The 25011-nt window shown below is 51.2% G+C and overlaps 1 protein-coding gene across 1 annotated transcript in view; it reads left to right on the plus strand.

Annotated features, from left to right (window-relative positions):
- The window catches only part of PRKCD (protein kinase C delta), a 30085-nt gene extending 20459 nt beyond the window's left edge, over positions 1-9626 (plus strand). The window contains exons 8-19 of the mRNA XM_003982325.6: positions 413-498; positions 790-919; positions 1601-1701; positions 2538-2625; positions 2845-2942; positions 3113-3286; positions 3476-3567; positions 4149-4211; positions 5227-5365; positions 5529-5717; positions 6321-6449; positions 8899-9626. Coding sequence (XP_003982374.1) covers positions 413-498; positions 790-919; positions 1601-1701; positions 2538-2625; positions 2845-2942; positions 3113-3286; positions 3476-3567; positions 4149-4211; positions 5227-5365; positions 5529-5717; positions 6321-6449; positions 8899-9057 — 1448 coding nt within the window. The 3' untranslated portion in view covers positions 9058-9626. The remainder of the gene's footprint in view (positions 1-412; positions 499-789; positions 920-1600; positions 1702-2537; positions 2626-2844; positions 2943-3112; positions 3287-3475; positions 3568-4148; positions 4212-5226; positions 5366-5528; positions 5718-6320; positions 6450-8898) is intronic.
- Positions 9627-25011: the final 15385 nt, after the last annotated feature.

The following is a 25011-nucleotide window of genomic DNA, read 5'->3' on the forward strand; positions in this document are numbered from 1 at the left end:
GTGTGTGTGTGTGTGCATGCATGTGCATGAGAGAGCTTAGGACCCGTTTGCTGTCCCAAGCATAGCAGAGAGACAGGAGGCTCTCTGCCTGCAGTCCTCTCACTGCAATACTCTGTGCCCTCATTGCTGCCCCCACTGCCTACTGGGACCCCTTGAACCTTCCCTAATCTCTGAGATCCTCCAATTGGCCCGCCCTCCCTGCTCCTCCCCTTTCCAGGCCCCTCCTACCAGGGCAGGCAGGAGGAGAGAAAAAGCAAGCTGTGGGCCCCAGGCGTCTGTGGGGTGAGGGTGTGGGCGAGCAGGGAGAACAGTGGCTTTGTATAGAGGGCTGGACTGGGCCAGCGGGCGCCAGCTCACAGCTCTGCCCCTCCTGGTGCCTTCCCATCCCCCTCCTGGCCTGTGCCTCCTCAAGAATGCAACGCTGCCATCCACAAGAAATGCATCGACAAGATCATCGGCCGGTGCACCGGCACCGCAGCCAACAGCCGGGACACCATAGTGAGGCTGGGCCCAGGGCGGGGGACCTGGGGGGGCTTGGCCAGCTGGGAGGGATTTGGGTTCTCCCCACCCCTTCCCTGTGGAGTTTGCCCTTCTCCCCATTTTTCTTGGTTGCCTCCTTGGACTTCCAGATTGCCCAGTTCCTGCACTTTCCCCCCTGCCCCCCCTACCCCATGGCCCAGTGGAGCCCTTTTGAGCATCTTGCCATGCAAGGGGTTGAGGAGAGCTAGGGGTTGAGGAAGGAGCTAGAGCTGGCATGTGACCCTCAACCTGTGACACTCTCCTTCCCAGTTCCAGAAAGAACGTTTCAACATCGACATGCCGCACCGATTCAAGGTTTACAACTACATGAGCCCCACCTTCTGTGACCACTGTGGCAGCCTGCTGTGGGGACTGGTGAAGCAGGGACTAAAATGTGAAGGTGCGTGCCACCCAGCTCCGGGGACTAGGGCTGGGCAGGAGGGCACTCCCAGCTGGTGCCTGCCCACCCAGACCTCCTAAACTCCCACTAACTAATGCTGCCTTTGCCCCACTGCTGGGGAAGGCCTCGATGTCCCCTCCCCACTGGCTTCCCCATTTACCTGCTGTGTGACCAGGAGTCCCCACTGCTCTGAGCTCAGTGTCCTCAAGTGGAAGATAGGGGTAAGAGTAGAGTAGGGCCCAGGGAATCACTGAGGGACAAGCAGGCGGAAGGTGTTGAGCAAACATGTTTCACAGACCCCTTCCCTGGCCCCAGGCTTTAGTGAGGCAGAAACAGGAGGCCCCCTGAGAGGAAAAGTGGCTTGTCTAGGTTGCCCTAGACATTCTTTGAAGGGCTTAGAATTAGGTCTCCTATCTTGTGCCTTTTTTTCTTTTTCTTCTTTAAATAATGAAAGATTTAAAGCACTCACGATGGCTTCAGATGCATTTTTTTTTAAAGACCAGAAACCCAGCAGACTCCACCAAAGCCCTGCTTCCTCCTGCTCCCTCCTCCCCTCCTTCCCTCCTCCCTGCACTTGGCTGAGCCTGGGGGAACGGGGACAGTTCTCCCAGAGCCTGCCGGCAGCCTGTCAGGCCCTGCCTGAACGGGGGCCCTGATGGCCCTGTGTCTGCTTCACCCCAGACTGTGGCATGAATGTGCACCATAAGTGCCAGAAGAAGGTGGCCAACCTCTGTGGCATTAACCAGAAGCTCTTGGCTGAGGCGTTGAACCAAGTGAGCCAGGTAGGCAGACACGGTGGGAACCCTGGACACAAGGTGGCAGGATTGGGGGTGGGCCGTCAGGGCTCATGCTACTATTAGAGAACCCTGGGGTGGGGAGTGGGTGGGCAGCATTTGTATTCATGACCCCACTTCTGGAAGATGTAGTCCAAGAATTAGCAGAAGGTGGTGGGCTTGTTCTCATATAAGAAATTATTCAAGTGGTTGTGTACTTGGTGAGCCCGGAGGACCACAAGGTTGGAATGCTTGGAACTAAGAGCCCTTATTGTGTGTATGTTTTATGTGTTGTGTATGTTGTGTGTTTGGGTGTGGGTGGAGCTTGAGAAATGCCATAACACTTTAAGGTAAAATTCTAGAATCAATTACCAGTGAAGGCAACACAAATAATCCATTGAGTAAGTGGTGGGAGGGTTCAATGTACAAAATTTTCTTTCTATTCAGTGCCTTCCAGGCCATCAAGGTATCCCTGTGCTACAGGGTGTGTGTGTGTGTGTGTGTGTGTGTGTGTGTGTGTGTGTGTGTGCGCGTGTGTGTGTGTGTGTGTGTATGTGTGTGCGCATGCGTGCGCTCCCTGGAGTCCTGGGCAGGCCATCAAGGTATCCCTGTGCTACAGGGTGTGTGTGTGTGTGTGTGTGTGTGTGTGTGTGTGTGTGTGTGTATGTGTATGTGTATGTGTGTGCGCGTGCGTGCGCTCCCTGGAGTCCTGGGCTTTGCCCCTGCTGTCCCCCATTGGTTTTGAGAGTGGAGTCATGGATGGTTGGGGTCCTCCTTCTTGGCTAAGAGTTCTGATCCTGGTGTGACTGACTGGATGTCTCCCTAACCTCTACCCTCTCCTCCAGAGACCCTTCCGGAAGTCAGAAACAGAGCCTGTTGGGATCTACCAGAATTTTGAGAAGAAGCCAGAAATCTCTGGAGAAATTGTCCCAGGTGAAGCTGGGCCCATTTACCCCCGGAAAGTTCCCACTCCCCACTAGGACCCAAGATGGGACCCAACCTCCCTCTACTGTTGAGACCTGAAGGGAGACACCACCCCTGGAGAGGGAGTCCCTTCCTCTTTGAGGCCCCTTACTCCACCCCACCTCTTGGCCCCAGGGGAGGGGACTCAGCAGACAGACACCTGAGTCTAAAGTGCCATCTCTTGGGCAGACAATGGGACCTACGGCAAGATCTGGGAGGGCAGCACCAGGTGCAACATTGAGAACTTCACCTTCCACAAGGTCCTGGGCAAAGGCAGCTTTGGGAAGGTAAGGGGCTGTTTGGCCCTGGGGCAACTCAATGGACCTGAGCCCAGGAACCCAGGAGCCCAGGGGCACCTGCATCCCACCCTACCTGGCTTCTTCCTGATGGGGTGCGGTTGTGGTGTCCTAGCTTTTGGCCTGGGCTTCCCCCGCTCGTCATCCTGTCCACCCATCAGGTGCTGCTTGCAGAGCTGAAGGGCAGGAAGGAGTTCTTTGCGGTCAAGGCCCTCAAGAAGGACGTGGTTCTGATCGATGATGATGTGGAGTGCACCATGGTGGAGAAGCGGGTGCTGGCACTCGCCTGGGAGAATCCCTTTCTCACCCACCTCTTCTGTACATTCCAGACCAAGGTACCCAGTCCTCCCACTGTCATTGTGTCTGGAGCCACAGCCCCCCTTGGCCTCCCAGCGGGGCCATGTCTCCCCTGCTTGTGTCCTCCAGGGCAGAGTTGTCCCCTACTTCCTTCCGCCCTTGGTAGCTCTCAGTAGAGTTACTTCAGCCCTTTTCTGTGCCTCTGCTCACCGCTCTTTCCACCCCAGGACCACTTGTTCTTCGTGATGGAGTTCCTCAACGGGGGGGACCTGATGTACCACATCCAGGACAAAGGCCGCTTCGAGCTCTACCGTGCTACGTATGTGAGGGACCTGTTGGGGGAGGAGCCCTGCTGGTCTGCCCTCTTTTCCTTCTTCCCTGTCCCTGGAGAAGCCAGCCTGGGCTAGAGCTGGGCTTGGAGAGATTTGGGGTGCCTGGGGCTGTCCCCACCATATGGGAAGCCACGGGTGGCGAGTGAGCTCTGGCTGACAGCACAGCACAGGCGTACTGGGGTCCTGTCCCCTGCTCCTTGAGCCTCAGCCTGGGCAGCCTTGCAGATGGTAATGCTGTACAACACAGGACCCTGGTGTGTGGCCCCCAGACTAGTATGTACCCCTTCCCAAACTCTGTGGTGTGTGTGTGTGTATGTGTATATGTCTGTATAAATGTATACACTCATGACAGAACTGTCTCATTTGGAGCTTTTCCTTAATAATTTTCTTTTTGGTTGCCAGGCCCCCTCCCCCTCTTGCCTGATACAAGATGTGCTTAATCAGACCCAGGTGGCCCATGGGGTTTTTTGCAGCATTTCCTGACCCTGGGGATAGGGGTGAGGGCCCAGGAAGAAGCAGGAGTTGGTCACGGAAATCCCAGAACACTTCGTCTCTCTCTGTCATCCAGGTTTTATGCAGCCGAGATCGTCTGTGGACTACAGTTTCTACACAACAAAGGGATCATTTACAGGTATGAGGAGGGGAGTGGTTGGGAGCCTTTCAGGAGGGAAAGCTCCAACCCATCATATCCCCCACAATGCTCTGAGTGAGGCCCAGCCCAGCCATGGCCCTATCTCTGCTTAGAGTCCGTTGTTAGTTGGGTGTTTGCCTAAACCTCCTACTCCATTGCTGGGATTCCTGTGGCCCCTCTGCTGAGGCTGGCCCAGCTCCAGGCACTGGGGACTCATTGCCCATACTTGGTTCCACTGGTGGGAGTATGCACTGCCTGGTAGTGTCTCCCTTCCTTGGAGCAATCGATCTTGCTCCGAGGCCCCATCTGAGCAGTCTAAGCTTCCATCAGTAGGGACTTGTTCCATCAATTCTCACCCAATAAATGACAGTCCCGTCCTGCAGTGGATTAGTAAGGACCCATCAGAAAGGCTGACTGTGCACTGATGTGGGACGGGGCTAAGCTACGTTGCCAGGTGGGTTACTAATCCGTGGGACAGTGTGCCTTGAATATTGGGATTCAGGATTTAGAAGGTGGGGGTGAGCGGCACATGGTGATGTGCTTGTCCGTGCCTGGGATCGCTCTGGGTATCGAGGTTAGGGAAAATGGACTTTGTGCTGTTTGCCCTTCTCTGGTACTTGTTACCATGTGCATAAATTACCTCCTCCAACCACAGACTGTGTAGAGCAGATGTGGTCCCTGCCCTCATGGAGTCAGACCAAACTGAGCTCGGGGCCGCCTCCACTGCTGACCAGCTAGGTGACCCTGGGCAAGTGACATCACCGCTCTGAGCCTCGATTCGGGCTTTAGGAAGTAGGATGGTGTATATCCAGCATGTAGCACACCAGCAGGTGTTTTGCAGGGAACACCCGTTTTTAGCACGTCTTTCTCCTTCTGCATCCTTGCCTCTTTGTTATTCCCTTGTCCCTTTGGGGAGATTCCTAGGCTTACAGGGTTGGAAATGGGGCCATGGGGGCTGAGGGGAGAGGAGGGGGATTGGTCCCTGATGACTCCCTTTCCCACACCATCCTCTCAGGGACCTCAAGCTGGACAACGTGATGCTGGACCAGGATGGCCACATCAAGATCGCCGACTTTGGGATGTGCAAAGAGAACATCTTCGGGGAGAAACAGGCCAGCACCTTCTGTGGCACCCCTGACTATATCGCCCCCGAAGTGAGTGGGCACCGTCCCAGCCACCAGCCCAGTGAGATACCTTGTCTCAGTGGGGGTGGGGACTGTGATGTCCGAGCCACAGCTAGGAGGGTGAAGAGGCCTGGTGGGTGCTGCTCATGCCCTGGGGCACCTCTCAGCTCCTGCACCCCTTCTCCTGTCCCAGATCCTGCAGGGCCTGAAGTACTCATTCTCCGTGGATTGGTGGTCCTTTGGAGTCCTTCTCTATGAGATGCTCATTGGTCAGTCCCCCTTCCATGGTGACGATGAGGACGAACTGTTTGAGTCCATCCGTGTGGACACACCACATTATCCCCGCTGGATCACCAAGGAGTCCAAGGATATTCTGGAGAAGGTGGGAGGCCCCGGGCTGGGCTGGCTGGGGCAGGGGTCAGTACACATTCAGATCGTGGGATGGCCAGAAGCCCCTCATCTCTGGAATGGTAGCCTCACTGATGCTCTGGTCCTAACACACTGGGAGGTATCGCTCGCTCTCTGTGTTCCCGGGAGCTCCTGAGTCCACTGCGCCGAGTCAGCCTGGTATGGTGATTATGAGCTTAGGGTCATAAGCTGAAGCTCAACTGAGTCTGTCTCCTTGTCTGCAAAATGGAGGCTACAGGGGAAACTGCCTCACAGAGTTTTTGGGAAAAAAACCATAAATGTGTGGTGCTCAGGTCTATGCCAGGCAGACAATAAACACCCAATGAACTCTACTGCTTTTAAGCACGGTCCTACCAACAGGAAGTCCTGGCAGCCCTACTCCATGGACTGTCATCTCTGAGGGGCCCAGCGGTGCAGCGGGGCCAGAGAGGACCCTCTTGGCTCCAGGGGCCCTGGGTTGTGCTGCTGGGTTGGACTAGACCCGCCTGGGCACCCCTGGGCCTGCTCGGGGGGTTTGTGGAGGCTCTGGCCTGCCTGCAGCCCTCAGGTGCTAACCAGGGCCCCTACTGGGTTGCAGCTGCTTGAAAGGGATACAACCAAGAGGCTGGGAGTGACAGGGAACATCAAAATCCACCCCTTCTTCAAGACCATCAACTGGACTCTTCTGGAGAAACGAGCCGTGGAACCGCCCTTCAAGCCCAAAGTGGTACGTGATCCCACTCCCATGGGGGCCCCTACTGGATGTTGCCCTCCGCTGCCTTCCTGTTGGGCATCTCCTTTGCTCTGCTTCTCTCTTGCTTCATTTACATGCCTTCCTCCTCTCCATTCTGCCAGCAAACCTGCTTTCCCGGCCTCACCTGCACATTCGGTCACAGCCTCTACCCTTGTGTTCTCACCCTCTCTCTCCCTCACTCACTCAGTCAGTCAAGAAACAGTGGGAACTGCAGATCCAGACATTCTTTAGGGCCCCCTGTATGCAGGCGACTAGGCTTTGGGAATCAGAGTTAAGACCTCGCTCCCTCCCTCCCATCTGTCTTCCAAGAAATACTGGAAATGCTGGGAGCCTGCTGGCTGCCTGTTGAGTGCCTGATGGGTACCGTGCTGAGCTGCACTCCCAGGCCCAGAGCCAGAGAAACTCCAGCCCCTGGGGGAGATCATCACTTGCACACTGATGATCATTTGTGATAGGAAACGACAGTATGAGAGCTGTCACAAGGCCACACATGACCAGCTGTCACTGGGCGGGGGTGGGAGGGTCTGTCAGCAGGAGCCCAGATGTAGAGAACAGAGTGGGTCTGAGAAGAAGTGGGGTATGGGCAGGGTAGGGAGACTAGGCCAGGCAGAGGGCAGCTGCGAGGCATTCCAGACAGAGGAGGAATGTTCACACAAAGGCCCAGAATCTACAGAGGCCACCTAGGAGCCAGCAGGAGAGCAGAGGCAGGTTGGGGCCAGAATTCTTAGGTAAGAAGTTAGACTCTGTAGCCCTTCTCTGACCATAGCTCTTCCCTCTCGCTCCCTTTGTCTCTGTCAGGACACACTGCCCCCAGGCAGGCAGCCTGTGTAATGTGCCCCACATTTGTGTTTTGTCACCAGAGAGCATCGCCCTTGCTCCAGGGGTCTCAAACTCGGGGGCCCCTGGGCTGGGCACTGTATCACCAGCCCAGGCCAGCTGTAGGAAGGCCACACAGCCTGCTTTCAGTCTCTCGCTTTTGCTAGAAAGAGGGGCCGATTTATTTCTCTGCACTAGAAAACACAGGGCAGGTGTGTAGGTCAGCAGGGCCGTCAGTGGGAAATGACGGGGCCTCTGGCGAGCTGTCCGAGGGGCTTCAGTACCAAGAGTGGACCTCCCGGGAAATGGGGCCAAGGCTGTTTGCTCTGCCAGTTTTCAAAAGAAGCCAGAAATCTGGGTTTTTATGTCAAATTGTCCAATTTTAAAACAATTGGCTAGGGGCGCCTGGGTGGCTCAGTCTGTTAAGCGTCCAACTTTAGTTCAGGTCATGATCTCGCAGTTCGTGGGTTTGAGCCCCGCATCAGGCTCTGTGATGACAGCTTGGAGCCTGGAGTCTGTTTTGGATTTTGTGTTTGCTCCTCTCTTGCTCATGCTCTGTCTCTCTCTCTCTCTGAAAAATAAATAAACATTATATATATATATATATATATATATATATATATATATATATATATATATAATTCTTTTAAAAAATAAAAAATAATTGACTCAAATCCCATTAAAACCCAGTACCAGTCAAAATGATTGTACCTACCTGCTCAGTTTGGCCTGAAGGCCACCAGCCTGAGATCTAGTATCATTCCATTGTATCCTCAGAAGCAGACTTGGCAAACTTGTCCTGGAACAGGCTGGTGCTAAATATTTCAGGCTTTGCAGGCCAGTCTCAAAGCAGCCATAGAAGATTTGTCAACGAATGTGTATAGTCTTATACTAATAAAACTTTATTTACAGGCACTGAAATTTGGATTTCATTTAAATTTTACATATCATGAAATATTAATCTCCTTTTGATTTTTTTTCCCTAAACATTAAAAATGTGAAAGCCATTCTTTTTTTTTTTTTTTGAAGCCATTCTTAAAGCTTTTGGTGGGTGGGGTTCGCTCACGGGCTGTGGTTTGCTAGAACCCTGTTCAGGATGATGCCCACCTCTCCTTATCCAGGCCCAGAGTTCCTTGATGGCTTCCTTTATCCCCCTGGTGAGATAGCACCCACTAACCAGCTGGGATCCTCTCAGGCTCTTGGGAGAGACTCCCTTTTCTGTTCTTAATAAGGCTGGCTCAGGGCACCTGGGTGACTTAGTCAGTTAAGCATCTGACTTCAGCTTAGGTCATGATCTCACAGTTCACAAGTTTGAGCCCTGCATTGGGCTCTGTGCTGACAGCTCAGAGCCTGGAGCCTGCTTTGGATTCTGTGTCTCCCTGTCTCTCTGCCCCTCCCCTACTCATGTTCTGTCTCTCTCAAAAATAAATAAACATTAAAAAAAAAACAAGTAAAATAAACATTTAAAAAAAAAAAAAGGCCAGCTCTGGTCTGGCCCAGCACTATGGGGATTCTGAGGTGTTTGGGACGCAGTCTTGGGAACTCAGGAACCTTTGGAGGGCCACCCCTTGGGTCCCACTCACTTGCCCCTGCATTCTGCCCACAGAAGTCCCCTGGAGACTACAGCAACTTTGACCAGGAGTTCCTGAACGAGAAGGCACGCCTCTCCTACACCGACAAGAACCTCATCGACTCCATGGACCAAACTGCATTTGCTGGCTTCTCCTTCGTGAACCCCAAATTTGAGAGACTCCTGGAAAAGTGAGACTTCCAGACATGCCCCCCAACCCTCCCCAGCTGAGGAGCCTGCGTCAGCCAGCACGGCCTGCCCATCCAGCCCGAGGCAGAGCAGACTGGGTGTCCCCCTTCATCGGTACCTGCCCGCCGCCCCCCCCCCCAACAATGAGCAACAGTGTGATTGTCTGATTTCTGCTGCTGCCACCCCCTTACCTCCAGGAGGGGCCTCAGCTCCTGTCTGGCTGGGCTCTTATGGTACTTCTGTGAACTATGTGTGAATTTGCTTTTCCTCTGCCATCAGAGGGAAATTGTAAATCCTGTGTTTCATTACTTGAATGTAGTTATCTATTGAAAAAATATATTATACACACACACACACACACACATATATATATAATAGGCTGTATATATTGCTCAGTATAGAAGAAACATATGAGGGACTGGTGATCTATTGATTTTTTAAAATATATATGTATATATATACACATATATACACAGATACATATATGTGACCACAAAAAACAAAAAAGAGCACAAGCTGTTTGAACCACCAGGTTCTTTTATCTGTGTGTCTGAATAAACACCAAATGGTACTGACCTGGCTGTCGGGACACATTTGTCCCAGGAACGCTGGTGGCCGCTGCTCCCACTTCTGGAAGCTCTATCCCGGAAGCTAACTGAGCTGTTAGCTGCAGACACAGACACCTGGGTTTTCATGCAAATGTGTTTGTATTTATGGGTTTCCTGTGCCTTTAAGGCCCTGGGCCTAAAGCAGAAACCTTTTTTCTGGGTGGCTGAAGGGAGTCCTGAATGTGTCTGTGGGGCGATGGGAGGAGGTGGGACCCACCACAGGCTGTGTTAGGAGAGTGAGGGCCAGTCTGGAAGAGCAGAGAGACATGAGCAAAGGCTTGGAGGCTGGCCCGGACTGGGGAGGACAGAGAAGAGGAAGAGGAATAGGGCTGAGGCTTCAGGCCCATCTAGATTCAAATCCCAGCGTAGCCAAAAGACATGGGCCTATCACTTAATCATCTTAAGGCTCAGCTTCCTCAACTGCAACATGGGGACAAGGCGAGGTGATAACTAGATGGAACTCTGTATCTCATCGCTATTTTTCCCTGTCCCTGCCACAGAGAAGTCTGTGTTAGAGTTCTAGAATCTACTTCTCAAGAGTCCTTGCCTGCCTGGGGAAGGGGAGGGGAGCAGGATGGGAGAAGAAGGATGAGAACATGCTGAGCAGCTGCATCGGGGTTGAGCACCATGCTCCAGTGTGCCTGCGGTGTGGTGAGGACACTGGCTCCGAGAGACAAAGGTGGCGACCAGTGACCCCTGAGCATGGGCAGCTCTCCCTTACCGCCACCTCGGTGTTTCCCTCCCTCTGGCTTCCCATTTCTTCCTCTCAGCCTCTTTCCCTACTCCTCCCCCCTTCTCTACCACCCCCCCACTCTGGGCCACAGGCCTGAGGCAGGGCCTGCCCTCCAGCCCCCCTGGTCCAGCCCCTGGCCCTTCATCCCTGGAGGTGGGCAAAATGCCCCAGTGCCTGATTGGTTGGCCCTGACAGCCGGGCAGCTGACTTCCAGCAAGTTCATTTTTCTGGGCTGAGGTACAAGTTTCCAAGGCTGGAGAGAGGTGGGATGAGGTGGGGCTGGTGCTGGCCAGGGGAGGGGGCTGTGGGGATGGGGGCAGCACACTCTCCCCAGAGAGACTAAAGGCCCCCTCCCCTCTCCATCCACCAGCCGTACTCTCTGGAAAGCAGTCGTTGAATCCCCCCTCTGCTGAACAGCAGTGAAAACCCCCGAAGTGGGACTCACGGTCAGGTGGAAGAGACAGCGTGGCATGGGCTGTGCTGGGGGATCCCGACCCCTACCTCTGCTGCAATACACACAAGGCCCCGAGAGACCCCGTGGGGCTGTGCAGAGTGAGTTTAGAACGAAAGTACAGTTGGTGTTTGAACTCCAAGCCTCTTTCCATTGTTCTGCAGCTCCAAGGCAGAGCCTTGCACCGAGAGCCCCAGCTTCCTCCTGTGTGGAGTGGGGATGAGTGGTTTATCAGTCAGAGGCAGCAGAGGGTGATGGGAAGAACGTGGTGCTGAGAGTCAGGAGCCTGGAGTTTGAGTTTCACTCTGCCATCCACGAGGTTTTTCATTGAGCTTCAGTTCCCTCATCTGTAAAATGGGACAATCTTGCTGCTTTGAGGAGCTCTTGGCTTTAGGGAGCCCCTTAAGGACTGATGCTTGTACCCCACGGGGTACAAGAGCCCAGGAAAGGGCAGGGGCTGGGCCTATGGAGCCCACCTCAAGCAGCCCGGGAAGGGGAAGCAATGGCCAGGGTGCTGCCAAACTCCCTGGGAGGCTGTGTGGCTCCAGGCCTGTTGTCAGAGCTGGGTAGGTGCCAGGCCTGACCCAGCAGCCTCAGGAAATGCCTCTTGTGGCTGGGCCCAGAACCACATTTACACTGAAACCTGGGGATCCAGAAGCAGGCAGGCTATTCCCCTCCACCTACCAAGTAGGTGTGCAAACGGAGCAGTGAGCTCAGCCCCCCTCACCCCCTGCAGGGGTCAGATGGAGTGCTGTGCCCTGCCCGAAATGTGTGCCAGGCCTCGAACTCAGTGCTGGGCAGGCATGGTAACGGATGCAGGAGGGCCTGGGGGGCAGGAACATGGGCTCTGCTGTCAGATGGCCCCGGGTTCGACTCCTGCTTGTCCCTAGTTGGTGACCTCAGGGAGTGACAACCTCCTGGAGCTTCAACCTCCTTTTCTGTGAAGTGGGGATAACCATGCTGCTGCTTGTGGGTGAGGAGGAGGTCTCTAAGAGCTCCCCACGGACTCAGGACACAAAAATAGGCTTAGTCAACAGCAGTCATGTGATTCCATTCCCTCATTCAGGGCAGAGGACCTACCAGCTGCACGTGCAGTTTGAATTCCTGGCCTCTGACTGGACAGTGGGGGGCAACTTGGCAGTTTCGATTAAAACCTCAGACGCCCCCGCCCCATGTCCCAGCCATCCCCCTTCTCAGGCAGAGCTGCCCAGAGGAACCTCACCCACAGGCCCCAGGAGGCTGGCCCAGGATGCCTGCCATTGCATGGATTAATTGGGAAGGAAGCAGAAAGCCCAGCAGTTGGGGAGCTGGTTGAATACTTTCCCAACATAAAAAGTGGTGCAAGGCCAGGAGACCAAAATGAGCAAGTTAGAAAGATTCAGAGTGACTCCACCCAGTAGTTCTATGTGCCAGCTTATGAAGGCACCCATAGGTTCTGGGAGCACAGGGCGGGGCTACAGAGAGGGATGAATGAATGAATGGACTGCCCAGACCAAAGTCCCTTTAAGGCTCTCAAATTCAGCGTGCAGCACGTACTGATGAGACATGGCCACTATGCCAAGTTCTAAGCAGCAGGTCTCAGCGCTGACAGCACGTTGGAACCCCATGCTCAGGGTGCCTGTGTCTAATAAAAAATGGTGATCTCTGGAGAAGGACCAGGCATCAGCATTTTTAAAGCTCCCTGGAGGGTCCAACCTGCATCAGGATTGGGAGCCAGTTAGGTGGGAGCCATGAATCTGCATTTTGCCCAGTCGTCCAAGGGAAGTCAGGAAATGCGGCTCTGGAGCACCTGGGTGGCTCAGTTGGTTTAAGAGTCTGACTTCGGCTCAGGTCATGATCTCACGGCTCTTGAGTTCAGGCCTGCATCAGTCTCTCTGCTCAGAGCCCACTTCGGATCATCTGTTTCCGCCCCCCCCCCCCCCCCCCCGCCCTCTCCGGCTCTCTCTCTCTCTCAAAAAATAAGTAAATATTAAAAAAACATAATAAAAAGGAAACGCTGCTCTGAACAGGCCACACCCTGGAAGGTGAAGTCACCAGCCTTTACCGCTGGGACCCTGAGTCCAGGAGCTCCGTGGCCAGAAAGCCTGAAGCTGGCTGTGCTACAGCGCCCTCTGGTGGCCGGTTTTGCTGCAGGCTCAGGCCAGGGAGGACCCGCTTTGTGCCAGATACTGTGTTGAGTTCTTAATCCCCACCGTGTCAGTAGTCCCTGGGGAAATATTCCAGCAAGGAGATGCTGGAGGACCATTTTTAAGAGACTCAGGGATGCGAAGGTTATACATCTAGACGTCTGTCCTGACCTGTAAGAGGATCCTGGGGCTAGTCCACATCTCTAACCCATTCTCTGGCATTCGTCCCAACATTACAGTCACATTTCCTTAATTTATTCCTTATTAAAGTGTGCATAGCTGATATGAGCTGGGAGCTCCCTGTTCTCCTCAAGTTTTAATAGCAGGAAACGAGGTGTGTCGAATTTGCCAAGGTGGGAGGGGCTAGTGAGTCCAGGACCTCCCACGGATGCTCTTGGCCTCATTCCAGCAGGCTGGGGGTTTGTACTCTGGAGCCCACCGTGCACCTGCCTTCTCTTTGGCCCCTCTAAGCTGGGTGGGACCTCTGGCTCCCTCTTGCGGCCTGACTGTGCCCAGCAGGTGACCTCAGACTATCCTGTGGGTGGTTAGAGGCTGGAAAAGCTCCTGTTGGTTCCTCTGAGTCCTGACTACCTTCCCAGGCACCTTCTTATCTCCTTGGTTCTGGCGAAGGGGAGATGCGCACAACTGGAAAATGGAACCTGGTAGCAGAGAAGGAGAAGGGGGGCAAAGGAAGACCCTCAAAGGTGGATTCTAGGCCCAAGTCAGTACGGCTCAGGTGAGGCCAGACCTGTGAGGTTTGGGGCACTCCCTGGGTCTTTCATGTGATTGAATACAGCCCTCTGTAGTCTCAGTGATTTGAACCTTTGAAACTTTGGGGCGCCTGGGTGGCTCAGTCAGTTAAGCGTCCAACTTCAGCTCAGGTCATGATCTCACACTCCATGAGTTCAAGCCCTGCGTCAGGCTCTGTGCTGACAACTCAGAGCTTGGAGCCTGCTTCAGATTCTGTGTCTCCCTCTCTCTCTGCCGCTCCCCTGCTCATGCTCTGTCTCTCTGTGTCTCAAAAATAAATAAAAACATTAAAAAAAATAAACCTTTGAAACTTTAACACCAGTCCCCAAATCAGGCTTTTTCAGCGACCTTAGAAGACCCCCAATTTATTCTCTTTCCCTGCTGAGAAATACATACTCTGAAAGCCCTGCCATTTACTGTTCAGCCCACATTAAGCACCATACAAAGCTCCAAGTCTTCTGGGGGAAGACATTTTTCCTTTTTATTCTTCTGAGATGGGAGTTTAGCTTTCTGCTGATTTCACCTGTGTTGGTGGAGGGACGGTTTCTGTGGGTGGCATGGCAGTTTGGGGCTCTGTTACCAAATTCATGCATTCTGACACAGAATGGGTGCCTGCTCTGTGCCAGGAGCTCAACAGGCAGCCTTTGGAGCTGTCACTCAACAGGGCTGATCTAGCACTTACTGTGTGTGTGTGTTTTAAGAGCTCGTGAAGGGGACACCCTGAGTCTAGCACTGTGCTTGATGCTTTCCCTACAGCATCGAAGACAATTCATCCTCACAACAGTCCCATGAGGAGAAAACTGGTAGTCTTCCCATTTTATAAATCAGCAAACTGAGTCTCTGAGAGGTCAAGGACAACTTGCCCTGGGGCTCTGGGCTGGGGGCTCTGTTGTGATGTTTTCTGCAGAGACAAGAAATCTCCCACAGTCTCCAGGGCTTGCTCAGGAGCTATTAGGGAGAGCACGTGAGTCCCTTGCCCTGGTCCCCAAAGGCTCCAGGAAGAGGGAAGGTGGGCCTGGTGACAGGCAGAGACAATGGAGGGCAGGTAGGATGGGGCATGGGCAAGCTGCCATAGAGCTGAAAGGACCCTCAGAGAGGGTGAATCTTCAGTGGGGATCTCTGTGGATTCACGATGGAAAACCGAGCTTAAAGAAGGAAAGGGGTGGGGCACCTGGGTGGCTCGTCCGTTGAGCTACTGACTTTGGCTCAGGTCATGATCTTGGATTCGTGAGTTTGAGCCCTGCATGGGGCTCGCTACTGTCAGCATGGAGCCCAGTGCAGAACCTCTGTCCCCCTCTCTCTGCCCCTCCCCTGCTCACACTGCCTCTCAAAAATAAACATTTCAAAAACAAAACAAAAAAAAAAAAGAAAAGGGGCTGGGCTGGGTCACACAGGGAGGCAGAAGCTGGGACAAAGGCAGACCCTCAGGGGGAACAGCCATTTGTGTCCCCAGCCTTCCCCTTCCCGTAGGGCAGCAGCGTGCCTCCTCCTTTCTGTCCACTGCAGGCTCACACCGAGCCTGGCACACAGTGGGCAGTCAGGAAACGCTGATGAATGAACACGAGTGAGCATGAAGCATCCACTGAGCACTTGCTATACCCCCAGCACTGTCCTGCCCCTCCTTCTCTGTCCCCTGCCCCTGCTCTGGGATGGGGAGGGTCAAGGGTAAGTAGGGACAAGCAGGGGAGGCTGCCAGTCCTGCCGGGTGGCCTTAGCAGTGGCAGGTGACCAGAACCCAGCGACCTCAGAAGGTGATGTCCACCATCTGGTGGGTGGCAGAGATCCAAAGCCCGTTTAAGAGAAAGGCAGCTGCGGCTGGTCACAGTCCAGTAGAAACCTGCCATCAATAATATTGGCAAGTCCTCTGAAGCAACTTCCTGGGTTTTAAATCATGAGTTCAGAAACAATTAAGCATCCTTTGAATCAAATAAGTTAAAAATAATGCATTTCATAAAAGGCTTGCTTTGAATTAAAAATGGATCTCGTTAAGCTTAAATGTTCTTGAATGCCCCGTTTGAAAACAATGTCTTTTTTAAAGCTATTCCTCTAAATGTGCCAGTGGTTTTATTTTTCTTTAATGTTTATTTATTTATTTTGAGTGGGGGAGGGGCAGAGGGAGGAAGAGAGAATCCCAAGCAGGCTCTGCTCTGTCAGCACAGAGCCCTCTGCAGGGCTTGATCTCACAAACCATGAGGTCATGACCTGAGCCGAAGTCGAGAGTCGGACACTTAAGTGACTGAGCCACCCAGGTGCCCTGAAAACAATGTATGTTTAAAAAAGAAAAAAAGATTGTCTTTAAGTCCTCATGCAGGTTTGTCAATAGCTGGATATCAAACGCCCCTGTTTTTGTTGGGCTCGTATTCATACTCAGCCTAATGTGTGCCAGATGGTGGCAGTGCTTATGGCCAACCCATAGGATGCAGGTGTGGAGCCAGATATAGGTCTACACCTGCCTGACCCATCCCCAGCTGTTACTCGGCCTCTCTGAGTCTCAGTTTCCTCACCTGTAGCTTGTTCATAACAGCACCTTCTTTTTTTTTCTTTTTTTAAATGTTTTTATTTATTTTTGAGACAGAGAGAGAGCATGAGCAGAGGAGGAGCAGAGAGGGAGACACAGAATCCAAAGCAGGCTCCAGGCTCTGAGCTGTCAGCACGGAGCCTGACGCGGGGCTCGAAGTCACAGACCGTGAGATCATGACCTGGGCTGAAGTCGCACGCTTAACCGACGGAGCCACGCAGGCGCCCCGACAGCACCTTCTTTATAAGGTTGTGAAGCTACTGCATGGAAGCCTTCTTGCAGCTTGGCACCCGGTAAGCACTCAGGGAATCTGAGACTATTGTTCTTATGAGCTCCGTGAATGTTTTACTTCATGCATGCTTGCCTCATAACAAGGCTGTCAGTACAAGCCCAGACTAGTAGCATCCGGGAAACCTGTAGAAAGGGAGAGGATGTAGTTTCCCTGGGTCGGGAGTGAAGAGCAGTGGATTGTGAGTTGGGAGCGGATTCCAGACCTGGCAGCAACGTCCTTCACTGCTGCCCTCGCTAGGGGCTCTGGACATGAGCCAGCTCAACAGCAGGAAAATGAGGGTCTAAGGCTGATATGAACGGTGAGTGGGTCTCATGTGGATCAAAGTTATGAAAAAGAAAAATTGAATGTCAAATACCCCCACTCTTGGCACAAATTAAAACCAAGTGATATGAAAGGCAGTAATTACCACTGTCATGAAATTCTATTGAAAGTTATGGCTGCGGCAGAAAGAACCCCTGCCCCCTCCTGTGTGGGTCTTACACCCCACGCTGAAATCTCTCCTCAAGCCTCATGAGCCTCCCCAGCATGTTGCAGAGGCAGAGCTGGAGAACCCCCCCTGCCCCCCACACCGAGGCCCCCAAATGCATCTCCTGCTGGTAGCATCTGGGCTGCGGGGATAGGCAGGTTGCACTGATGTTTCTCTAGTAGCTATGAAGGTCAGATCCTGCACGGGTGGCTTTTCTAATACATTTCTGGTCATGACTCCCAGAAGAAAGCCGATTCATCTGTGAGCATTTAGTATGCACTGACTGTTTGTCAGGGCCTCTGCAGGATGGGAGGAAACCGGTGCAAACAAGGAACAGGCCTCATGGTCTCCTGGGGGAGGCAGGTGTGTGAGCAGACAATTGCAGGAGGATGGGGTGAGGCGCCTGGTGGACTGTGGGTACGGAGAGGGTGTGCTGGCTTTTCCTGGGAGAGCAGCGGGGACTGAGAAAAGCCTTCTGGAAGAGGAGACATCTAATCTGGAGATCTAAAGAATGAATAGGTCCTTGCAACCCCTACCATCTGCTAATTGCTGACGTTCGAAGCAGTGGGTCCCTGTTAGCAAGGGTGGGCTGTAAATTGGCCCCCTTCTCCTGGAAAGCAATTGGTACTCTTTGGGGAGGCTGAGGACCCAGAGTTTGCACTGCTGGAGAAAGTCTTGGTGGGGACATTGAGAGCCACAGGTGCAGGAATGTTCGTTGCCTCGTTGTTTGTAAGATACAAAGTTGGAAACAACTGAATGTCCTCAACAGGAGACTAGATCCAGAACTGCAGGTGGATTCCTGCGGCAGAATACTGGTTCCTCTGCTTTCTCTGTGGGAGAAAGCTGCCGGCCTCAGGGCTTCGACACTGATAAAATCTCAAATCCACAGTTGAGGGCAGATCACATTGCGGAAGGGTAAGTGCAAAGTGATGAAATAGTACTGTGTGGAGCTCAGACTGCAGTTCGGTGTGAAGTTCAAGTTCACAGACCAGGGGCGGGAATGTGGGGCCAGGACACTGGCCACCTCTTGGGGGTGAGAGAGATGCATGGGGTCTGGAGGGTACCTGAAGGGCTCAACTTCCATCTGTAATGTTTTGCCTCTTAAGACAAATCTGAAGCATGTAAGGAAAACCTTTAGAGGCTCATAGAACTCCATGGAGGGTCTGTAGCTGCTGTTTTAATCTCTGTGACTATCTTTATGTTCAGAATGTATCGTGAGTTTTAAAGGAGTTTTTTTAAAGAACTGCCAGGCATTCTGTCTCTTGACCTGACTGCTGGTTACACAGGTATCTCTTTTTTTAACGATTTGTTACACTGTGTATCTGTTCTATGTGCTTTTCTTTATGGAGGTGACATTTCAGTTTTTAAAAGTTAGGGGCTCCTGGGTGGCTCAGTCGGTTGGGCGGCCGACTACAGCTCAGGTCATGATCTCGCGGTCTGTGAGTTCAAGCCCCGTGTCAGGCTCTGTCCTGAGAGCTCAGAGCCTGGAGCCTGCTTCGGATTCTGTGTCTCCCTCTCTCTTTGCCCCTTCCCTGCTTGCTCTCAGTCTGTCTGTCTCTCTCTCAAAAGTAATAAACAATAAAAAAAATTTTTTTTAAGTTAAAAAGAATGAGCAGGTGAGAGGCTGGGGGCAGAGAAGCAGCCTCAGGCAGGGGTGAGTGCAGAGGCCTGGGAGCTGGGCAGAGCCCTTTATATACATGTCCCCCAGGGATAAGTGGTCCCCTGAGTGGCAGTCCTGCTCCCAGCCCTGCCTATCTGTGGTTGGGCCCCCCTCTCCCCACCTGGCACCTCGGGGCTAGGCCTGATTCAGCCCCGAGCCTGCGTGAGGCTGGCTAGAAATGGAGCTCTCAGGGAGGGACACCAGCTGGAGGTGAGAGGAGGGCTTCAGTGAAGTCTTTCAACCAGTGCCTGCTGGGCATGCGGCCTGAAGGTGGGGGTTACTAGGAGCTTGGCATTTCTTGGAGGCGGTGGGGGGTGGTGGCAGGAGAGGGCAGAGCCCTGGGGGGAGGTACAGAGGAGCACCTCACGTGGTTCCACTGGCAGCTGTCTTTAGGAGCTGGGAGGCTTTTTCCTGGGCTTTCAGAAGGTTGGGAAACACACGGCATGTGCAAGGATGATGGCAAAGCTGCATTACTCTGGGGGAGAGAAAATAAGCTTCAAGTAGAAAAGGTTGGGTTCTTAAACTCTCTGGTGCTCTCTCTGTACCTGCATGAGATGGGAAGTCAGACCCAGGCAAGGGGCTTGGACTACACGAGGAAGCAGGGTGCCTGACTTGGGTGGGAGTGCAGAGTGATTGGTCCTACAAGTGATCCTATTAAGAAAACTCTCAGGGGTGCTCAATTGGTTGAACTTCCGACTCTGACTTCGGCTCAGGTCATGATCTCATGGTTCGTGGGTTTCAGCTGTGTCGGGCTCTGGGCTGACAGCTCAGAGCCTGGAGCCTGCTTCAAATTCTGTGTCCCTCTCTCTCTGTCCCTCCCCTGCTTGTACTCGGTCTCTCTGTCTCTGTCTCTCAAAAATAAACATTATTATTTTTTTTTAAACTCTAAGGCATATAGGAAAGGATAGAGAAGGATTTTGCCCCAGACTAAGAAATAAAACATTGGAGGTAAAACTGCCCCCTTTGTACCTCCCTCCCCAGCACACACCCTTGTCATTTTCTCTATTCTTCCAGAGGGGCCAGAAGCCACTTTTAGTATGTGGAGCATTTCTCTGCACCACAGGCCTATAGGCATCCCTGAACATAGTCTAGGGAGTTGTTTTCCCTGTGTTTAAGCTTCATACAAACAGTATCTGTGTCCTGAGGACCCTGCTGCCCCTGGATATCCCCCGGGCATGCTTTCAAAATTGATTTTTGCTAAGTGTTGCAGCTCACGTGCTGTTCTTTTCTGTTTGTGAGAACTTTGAAATTCTCATGCCATACAATTCACCCATTTAAAGTGCAAAGTTCAGTGGCTTTCAGTGTGTTCGTGGAGTTGTGGAACTATGGCCACCGTCAATGTGAGGACAGCCTCATCACCTAGAAAGGAACCCCACACCCCAATTCTCCCCTATCCAACCCTAGACAACCACTAATTGACTTTCTGACTATAGACTTGCCTTTCAGGACATTTCATATAAATAGAATCATGCAATATGTAGTCTTCTGTGACTGGTTAAGGCATTGCTTTCCATGCATGGATGTTCCATCCTACACACAATTTATTTATCTAAATAAAGGATGTAGAATCCTGCTTTCAGCCAAGATGGAGTAAAGGGACTGTATTTACCTTCCTGACTGAAAAAAAAAAAAACTAAAAAAAAAAAAAATCAATGAAACAACAGTTCTCGAGATGCTGGACATCAGGCAATGAAGGGCAGTGCTTCTTGAGAGATGGGGACAGGGGTGCCTGGGTGGCTCAGTCGGTCAAGCGTCCGACTTCGGCTCAGGTCATGATCTCACGGTCTGTGAGTTCGAGCCCCGCGTCGGGCTCTGGGCTGATGGCTCGGAGCCTGGAGCCTGCTTCCGATTCTGTGTCTCCCTCTCTCTCTGACCCTCCCCCATTCATGCTCTGTCTCTCTCTGTCTCAAAAATAAATAAACATTAAAAAAAAATACATCGAGAGATGGGGACAAAGGAGGTGAGCCCTCTGATTGCCTTGGCTTTACTGCCTGCAGACGGTCTCCAGGCCGAGGACAGGGAGGGAAACACAGGTGGTGCCCAGTGGGCTCCTCAAGTCGAGGAGAAGGAGCTAGAAGTTCAGGGAAGCCAAGGTGGCTAGAATTCAGTGTAGCCTACTGGAGATGAGAGAGAGAGAAAGCAGGCTGGAGAGATGCCCAGGATCCTCTCTGAGCACTCAGCTTGAGTGCCCATTGGTACGTATGTGCAAGGAAAAGCCCCAAGGCTGGGGAAAGAGCCCTCTGTGTGGATCAGAGGGAACAATCCTCAGAACCCACATAGGGGTGGAACAGGATCTGTTCCCAGAAGCCAGACTGCAGAAGCTCATGATTTAGGGGTTACTATATAAAATACCAAGAAAGTACATCCTAGAAAAAAGCCTGATAATTTTTATGAGAATTCAGAAAATATCCAGTGCTCAGTAAGGTAAAATTCACAATGTCTGATACCCAATCAGAAATAACCAGACACGAAAAGAAATAGTAGAAATATCAATCAATTAAAACTGACCCAAAGCCGGGGTGCCTCAGTGGCTTAGTTAAGCGTCTGACTCCTGATCTCAGCTCAGGTCATGATCTCGCAGTTTGTGAGTTTGAGCCCCATGTCGGGCTTTGTGCTGATGATGTGGACCTTATTTATGATTCTTTTTCTCCCTCTGCACCCCACCCCCGCTTGCACGATCTCTCTCAAAGTAAGTAAATAAACTTAAAGGACCCAGGGGCACCTGGGCGGGTCAGTTGGTTAAGCGTCTGACTTCAGCTCAGGTCATGATCTCACAATTTGTGGGTTTGAGCCCCACATTGGGCTCTGTACTGACAGCTCAGAGCCTAGAGCCTGCTTCGGATTCTGTGTCTGCCTCTCTCCCTGTTCCCCACTCACACTCTATCTCTCAAAAATAAACATTAAAAAAAAAAACTGACCCAGAACCAACACAATGTTAGAATAATCAAAGACATTAAAGTTATTATAACTGTATTCCATGTATTAAAAAAGTTATATAGAAGATGACTAGGCAGGAGCACATAGGGTTTTTAGGACAGTGATATTATTCTGTGTGTTACTATCATGGTGGACACATGTCATTATACGTTTGTGCAAACCCACAGAAAATATAACCTGAAGAGTGAACCCTAATGTAAACTGTGGATTGGGGGTGATAATGATGTGTCAGTGTAAGTTCATCAACTGTATCAAATGCACCACTCTGGTGGGGATGTTGATAGGGAGGGAGGCTGTGCATATGTGGAGATGGGGGGGTGTATGGGAAATCTCTGCACCTCCCACTCAGGTTTGCTAAAAGATTATAGCCCATTAAACAAAAACAAACAAACAAAAAAAAACCCCAGAGATATGGAGGATAGAAAAACCCAAATCCTACTTCTAGAGATGAAAAACATGCTGGTTGGGATTAACAGCAGATTAGACATTGCAGATAAAACAATTAGTAAACTTGAAGACACAGGACTAGAAAGTATCCAAAAATGAAGCCCAGAGGAAAAAAACAAAAAACAAAAAACAAAAAAACAAAGAGCACCACTGAGTTGTGGTACAATTTTAAGCAATCTAATCTGCACGTAAGGGAAATCTCAGGAGGAGGAGGGGATAATGGTGCAAAAGAAAAAAATACTGGAAGAAATGATGGCAGAAAATTTCCAAATTTGATGAAAATTATAAACCCACAGAGCCAAGAAGTTCAATGGACCCCAAACACACTAGGCAGAAGGAAAACTACACCAAAACATGTCACAATGAATTACATAAATAATTGATAAAAACCAGTGGTAAAAAGATCTTTGAAGTAGCCAGAGGAAAACCTCATGTTACAGAGGAACCAAAAAACACAAGGATTCTCTTTGGAAACCATGTGAGTGAGGTGACAATGAGGAGAAATCTTTAAAATATCAAAGGCGGGCGGGGGGGGGGGTGGGGGGTGGGGAACCGTGTCAACCTGAAATTCTATGGCCTGCAAGGGTGTCATAAAGAGTCTTCAGGGGTACCTGGTCAGCTCACTCAGTAGAGCATGTGACTCTTGATCCGGGGGTTGTGAGTTCAAGCCCCAAGTTGGGGAGCAGAATTTACTTAAAAAAAAAGTTTTTCAGATAGCCAAAGCCAAAGTAATTAATCTCCAACACGTATAGAAAATGTTAAAGGAAGACTTTCAAGCAGAAGAAAAAGTATTCCAGACGGAAATATAGATCCACACTGAGGAACAAAGAACACCAGCGACAGTGACTGTGTGGGTGGCTGGCATAGTAATGAAGCTTCGGCGAACTGTCATCTGGAGTTGCAAAGGCAGGCAAAGCCATCCCAGAGGTCACATGATTTAACATTCCTTTATAAAAGTAAAAGTCATTCCCGCTATAGGAGTGGACACACTCCTGTGTTTCTATGGTGACGAAATGCAGGAAACCTTCGGCAATGTGTCTGCACATGGAACTCTTCCAACCACCATCACAGAGTTTTCTCAGGCTGATGTACTATTTTGCTACTCTTTTCTTAATTACCCACTTTGTTGGACAGCCATTCATGTGACATCTGCCCTGTGCAAAAGCATTGTCCCTGGCTATGTGGAGAAAATAAAGACGAACCAAGAAATTACCCAGGTTTTAAGGATTTCACAACTCAGAACACATTGCCTTGATAGAAGGTAATAAATCGAATTCCCTTATGAAAGGAAGAAATACAGAGAAGAGAGGAAGAGATTTCTCCTAGCCAGAGATCTCAGGAAGGCCATTTTCTAGGGAACCCTCTAAAGCATGAGAATTTAGAAATATTGAGTTCAGAAAGCCTGCAACTTATTTGTCATTGGTTGACAACTTATTAAAATATTAAATTTCTGGGGCACCTGCGTGGCTCAGTCGGTTAAACATTCGACTTCAGCTTAGGTCATGATCTCACGATTTGTGAGTTCGAGCCCTATGTTGGGCTCTGTGCTGGCAGCTCAGAGCCTGGAGCCTGCTTCGGATTCTGTGTCTGTCTCTCTGTCCCTCTCCCCCGTTTCTCTCTCTCTGTCTCAAAAATAAATATTAAAAAAAAAAAAAACAAGAAAGAAAGTGGATTCTGACTGTACTTAAGAGTCCAGGCATGGAAACCAATTTGACAATAAATTTCATATTAAAAAAAAAAAAAGAAAGAAAATACAGACCTTGCTAAAGCCAAAAACAAAACAAAACCAAAACAGAGTCCAGGCAAATCAAGGGTACTTGGTGGCTCAGTTGGTTAAGCATCTGACTTTTGGTTTGGCTCAGGTCATGATCTCATGGTTCATGAGTTCGAGCCCCATGTTGAGCTGTCAGCACAGAGCCTGGAGCCTGCTTCAGGTTCTGTGTCTCCCTCTTTCTCTGCCCCTCCTCTGTTCACACTCAGGCTCTCTGTCAGTCTCAAAAATAAATATTAAAAATTTTTTTTAAATAGTAAATTTTGGGTTAAAATATTAAAGTTTCTCCTTCTTCTTCATCCTGCCCTCCCCCACCTTCTGTTATCCTACTGTGTTTGAGTTGGGAGGAGAGAGAGAGGACGGACATGAGCACAGACAGTGAGGCAGTGGCGTGGGGAAGATAGTTTTTGCCCCCACCATGTCTAGATTAACTATCTCCAGAGGCTGGTGAGAGGGTGAGTGGCCTTGGAGATCACCACCACACTTCCGGCTTGTGCACAGACTTCCCAAGCGTGTGGGCGATATGAACAGAGAGTCCGATGATATTTTGGTTTGGGAAGTTTAGGAACCTCTGGAAAGTCTGACTAGTTTGAATTTGATTTAATTTCAGACTCCAAGTACTCTCTGCCTTTATTTTCTCTTGGTTTAGCAAACCCCTTTTTGAGCCTTGTAGTCTGCATTGTCTTTGCTAAGGAAAGCCACAGGAAGGCATTGCCTGGGGCCTAGGACCTGGTACTTGCAGAAGGAAATTTCCTATCTCTTCATTAACCAGCTTTGGGAAGTCACAGGCCTGGAGGCCGTGGACTGGGGCTGGCTCACCTTTGGATTCCTCTTTGCACAGAACCTGGGCAATGGAAAGCATTCAGTAAAACACTGGAGAAAGAAAGAAAGAAGTTCCTCTTCCTGCAAAAGTAAAATCAGAAGTATTCAAGGCCATATCATTCCACCCCTTCCGCGAGGCCTCCAGTCAAGCTAGATGTTTGCTGTTGCCCAGATAGCCCGTGCCTTCCTCCTGGAAGGCCCTCACCCACCCCCCATGCACACACAGCCCACTCTGTCAGAATCCAGTCTGTTTCCTGGATGCAACCTCCTCCCAGCAGCCTCTTGTGATTGTACCCTCCACCCCCACCAATCTCTCGCTTCTTCCTGTTTTGTCCTCTCTTCCTGGGCCAGACTGACTTGTGTTTTCCCCAGCCCTAAG

This window comes from Felis catus, chromosome A2 (assembly GCF_018350175.1).
Source record: "Felis catus isolate Fca126 chromosome A2, F.catus_Fca126_mat1.0, whole genome shotgun sequence".
Classification (NCBI taxonomy): Eukaryota; Metazoa; Chordata; class Mammalia; order Carnivora; family Felidae; genus Felis; species Felis catus.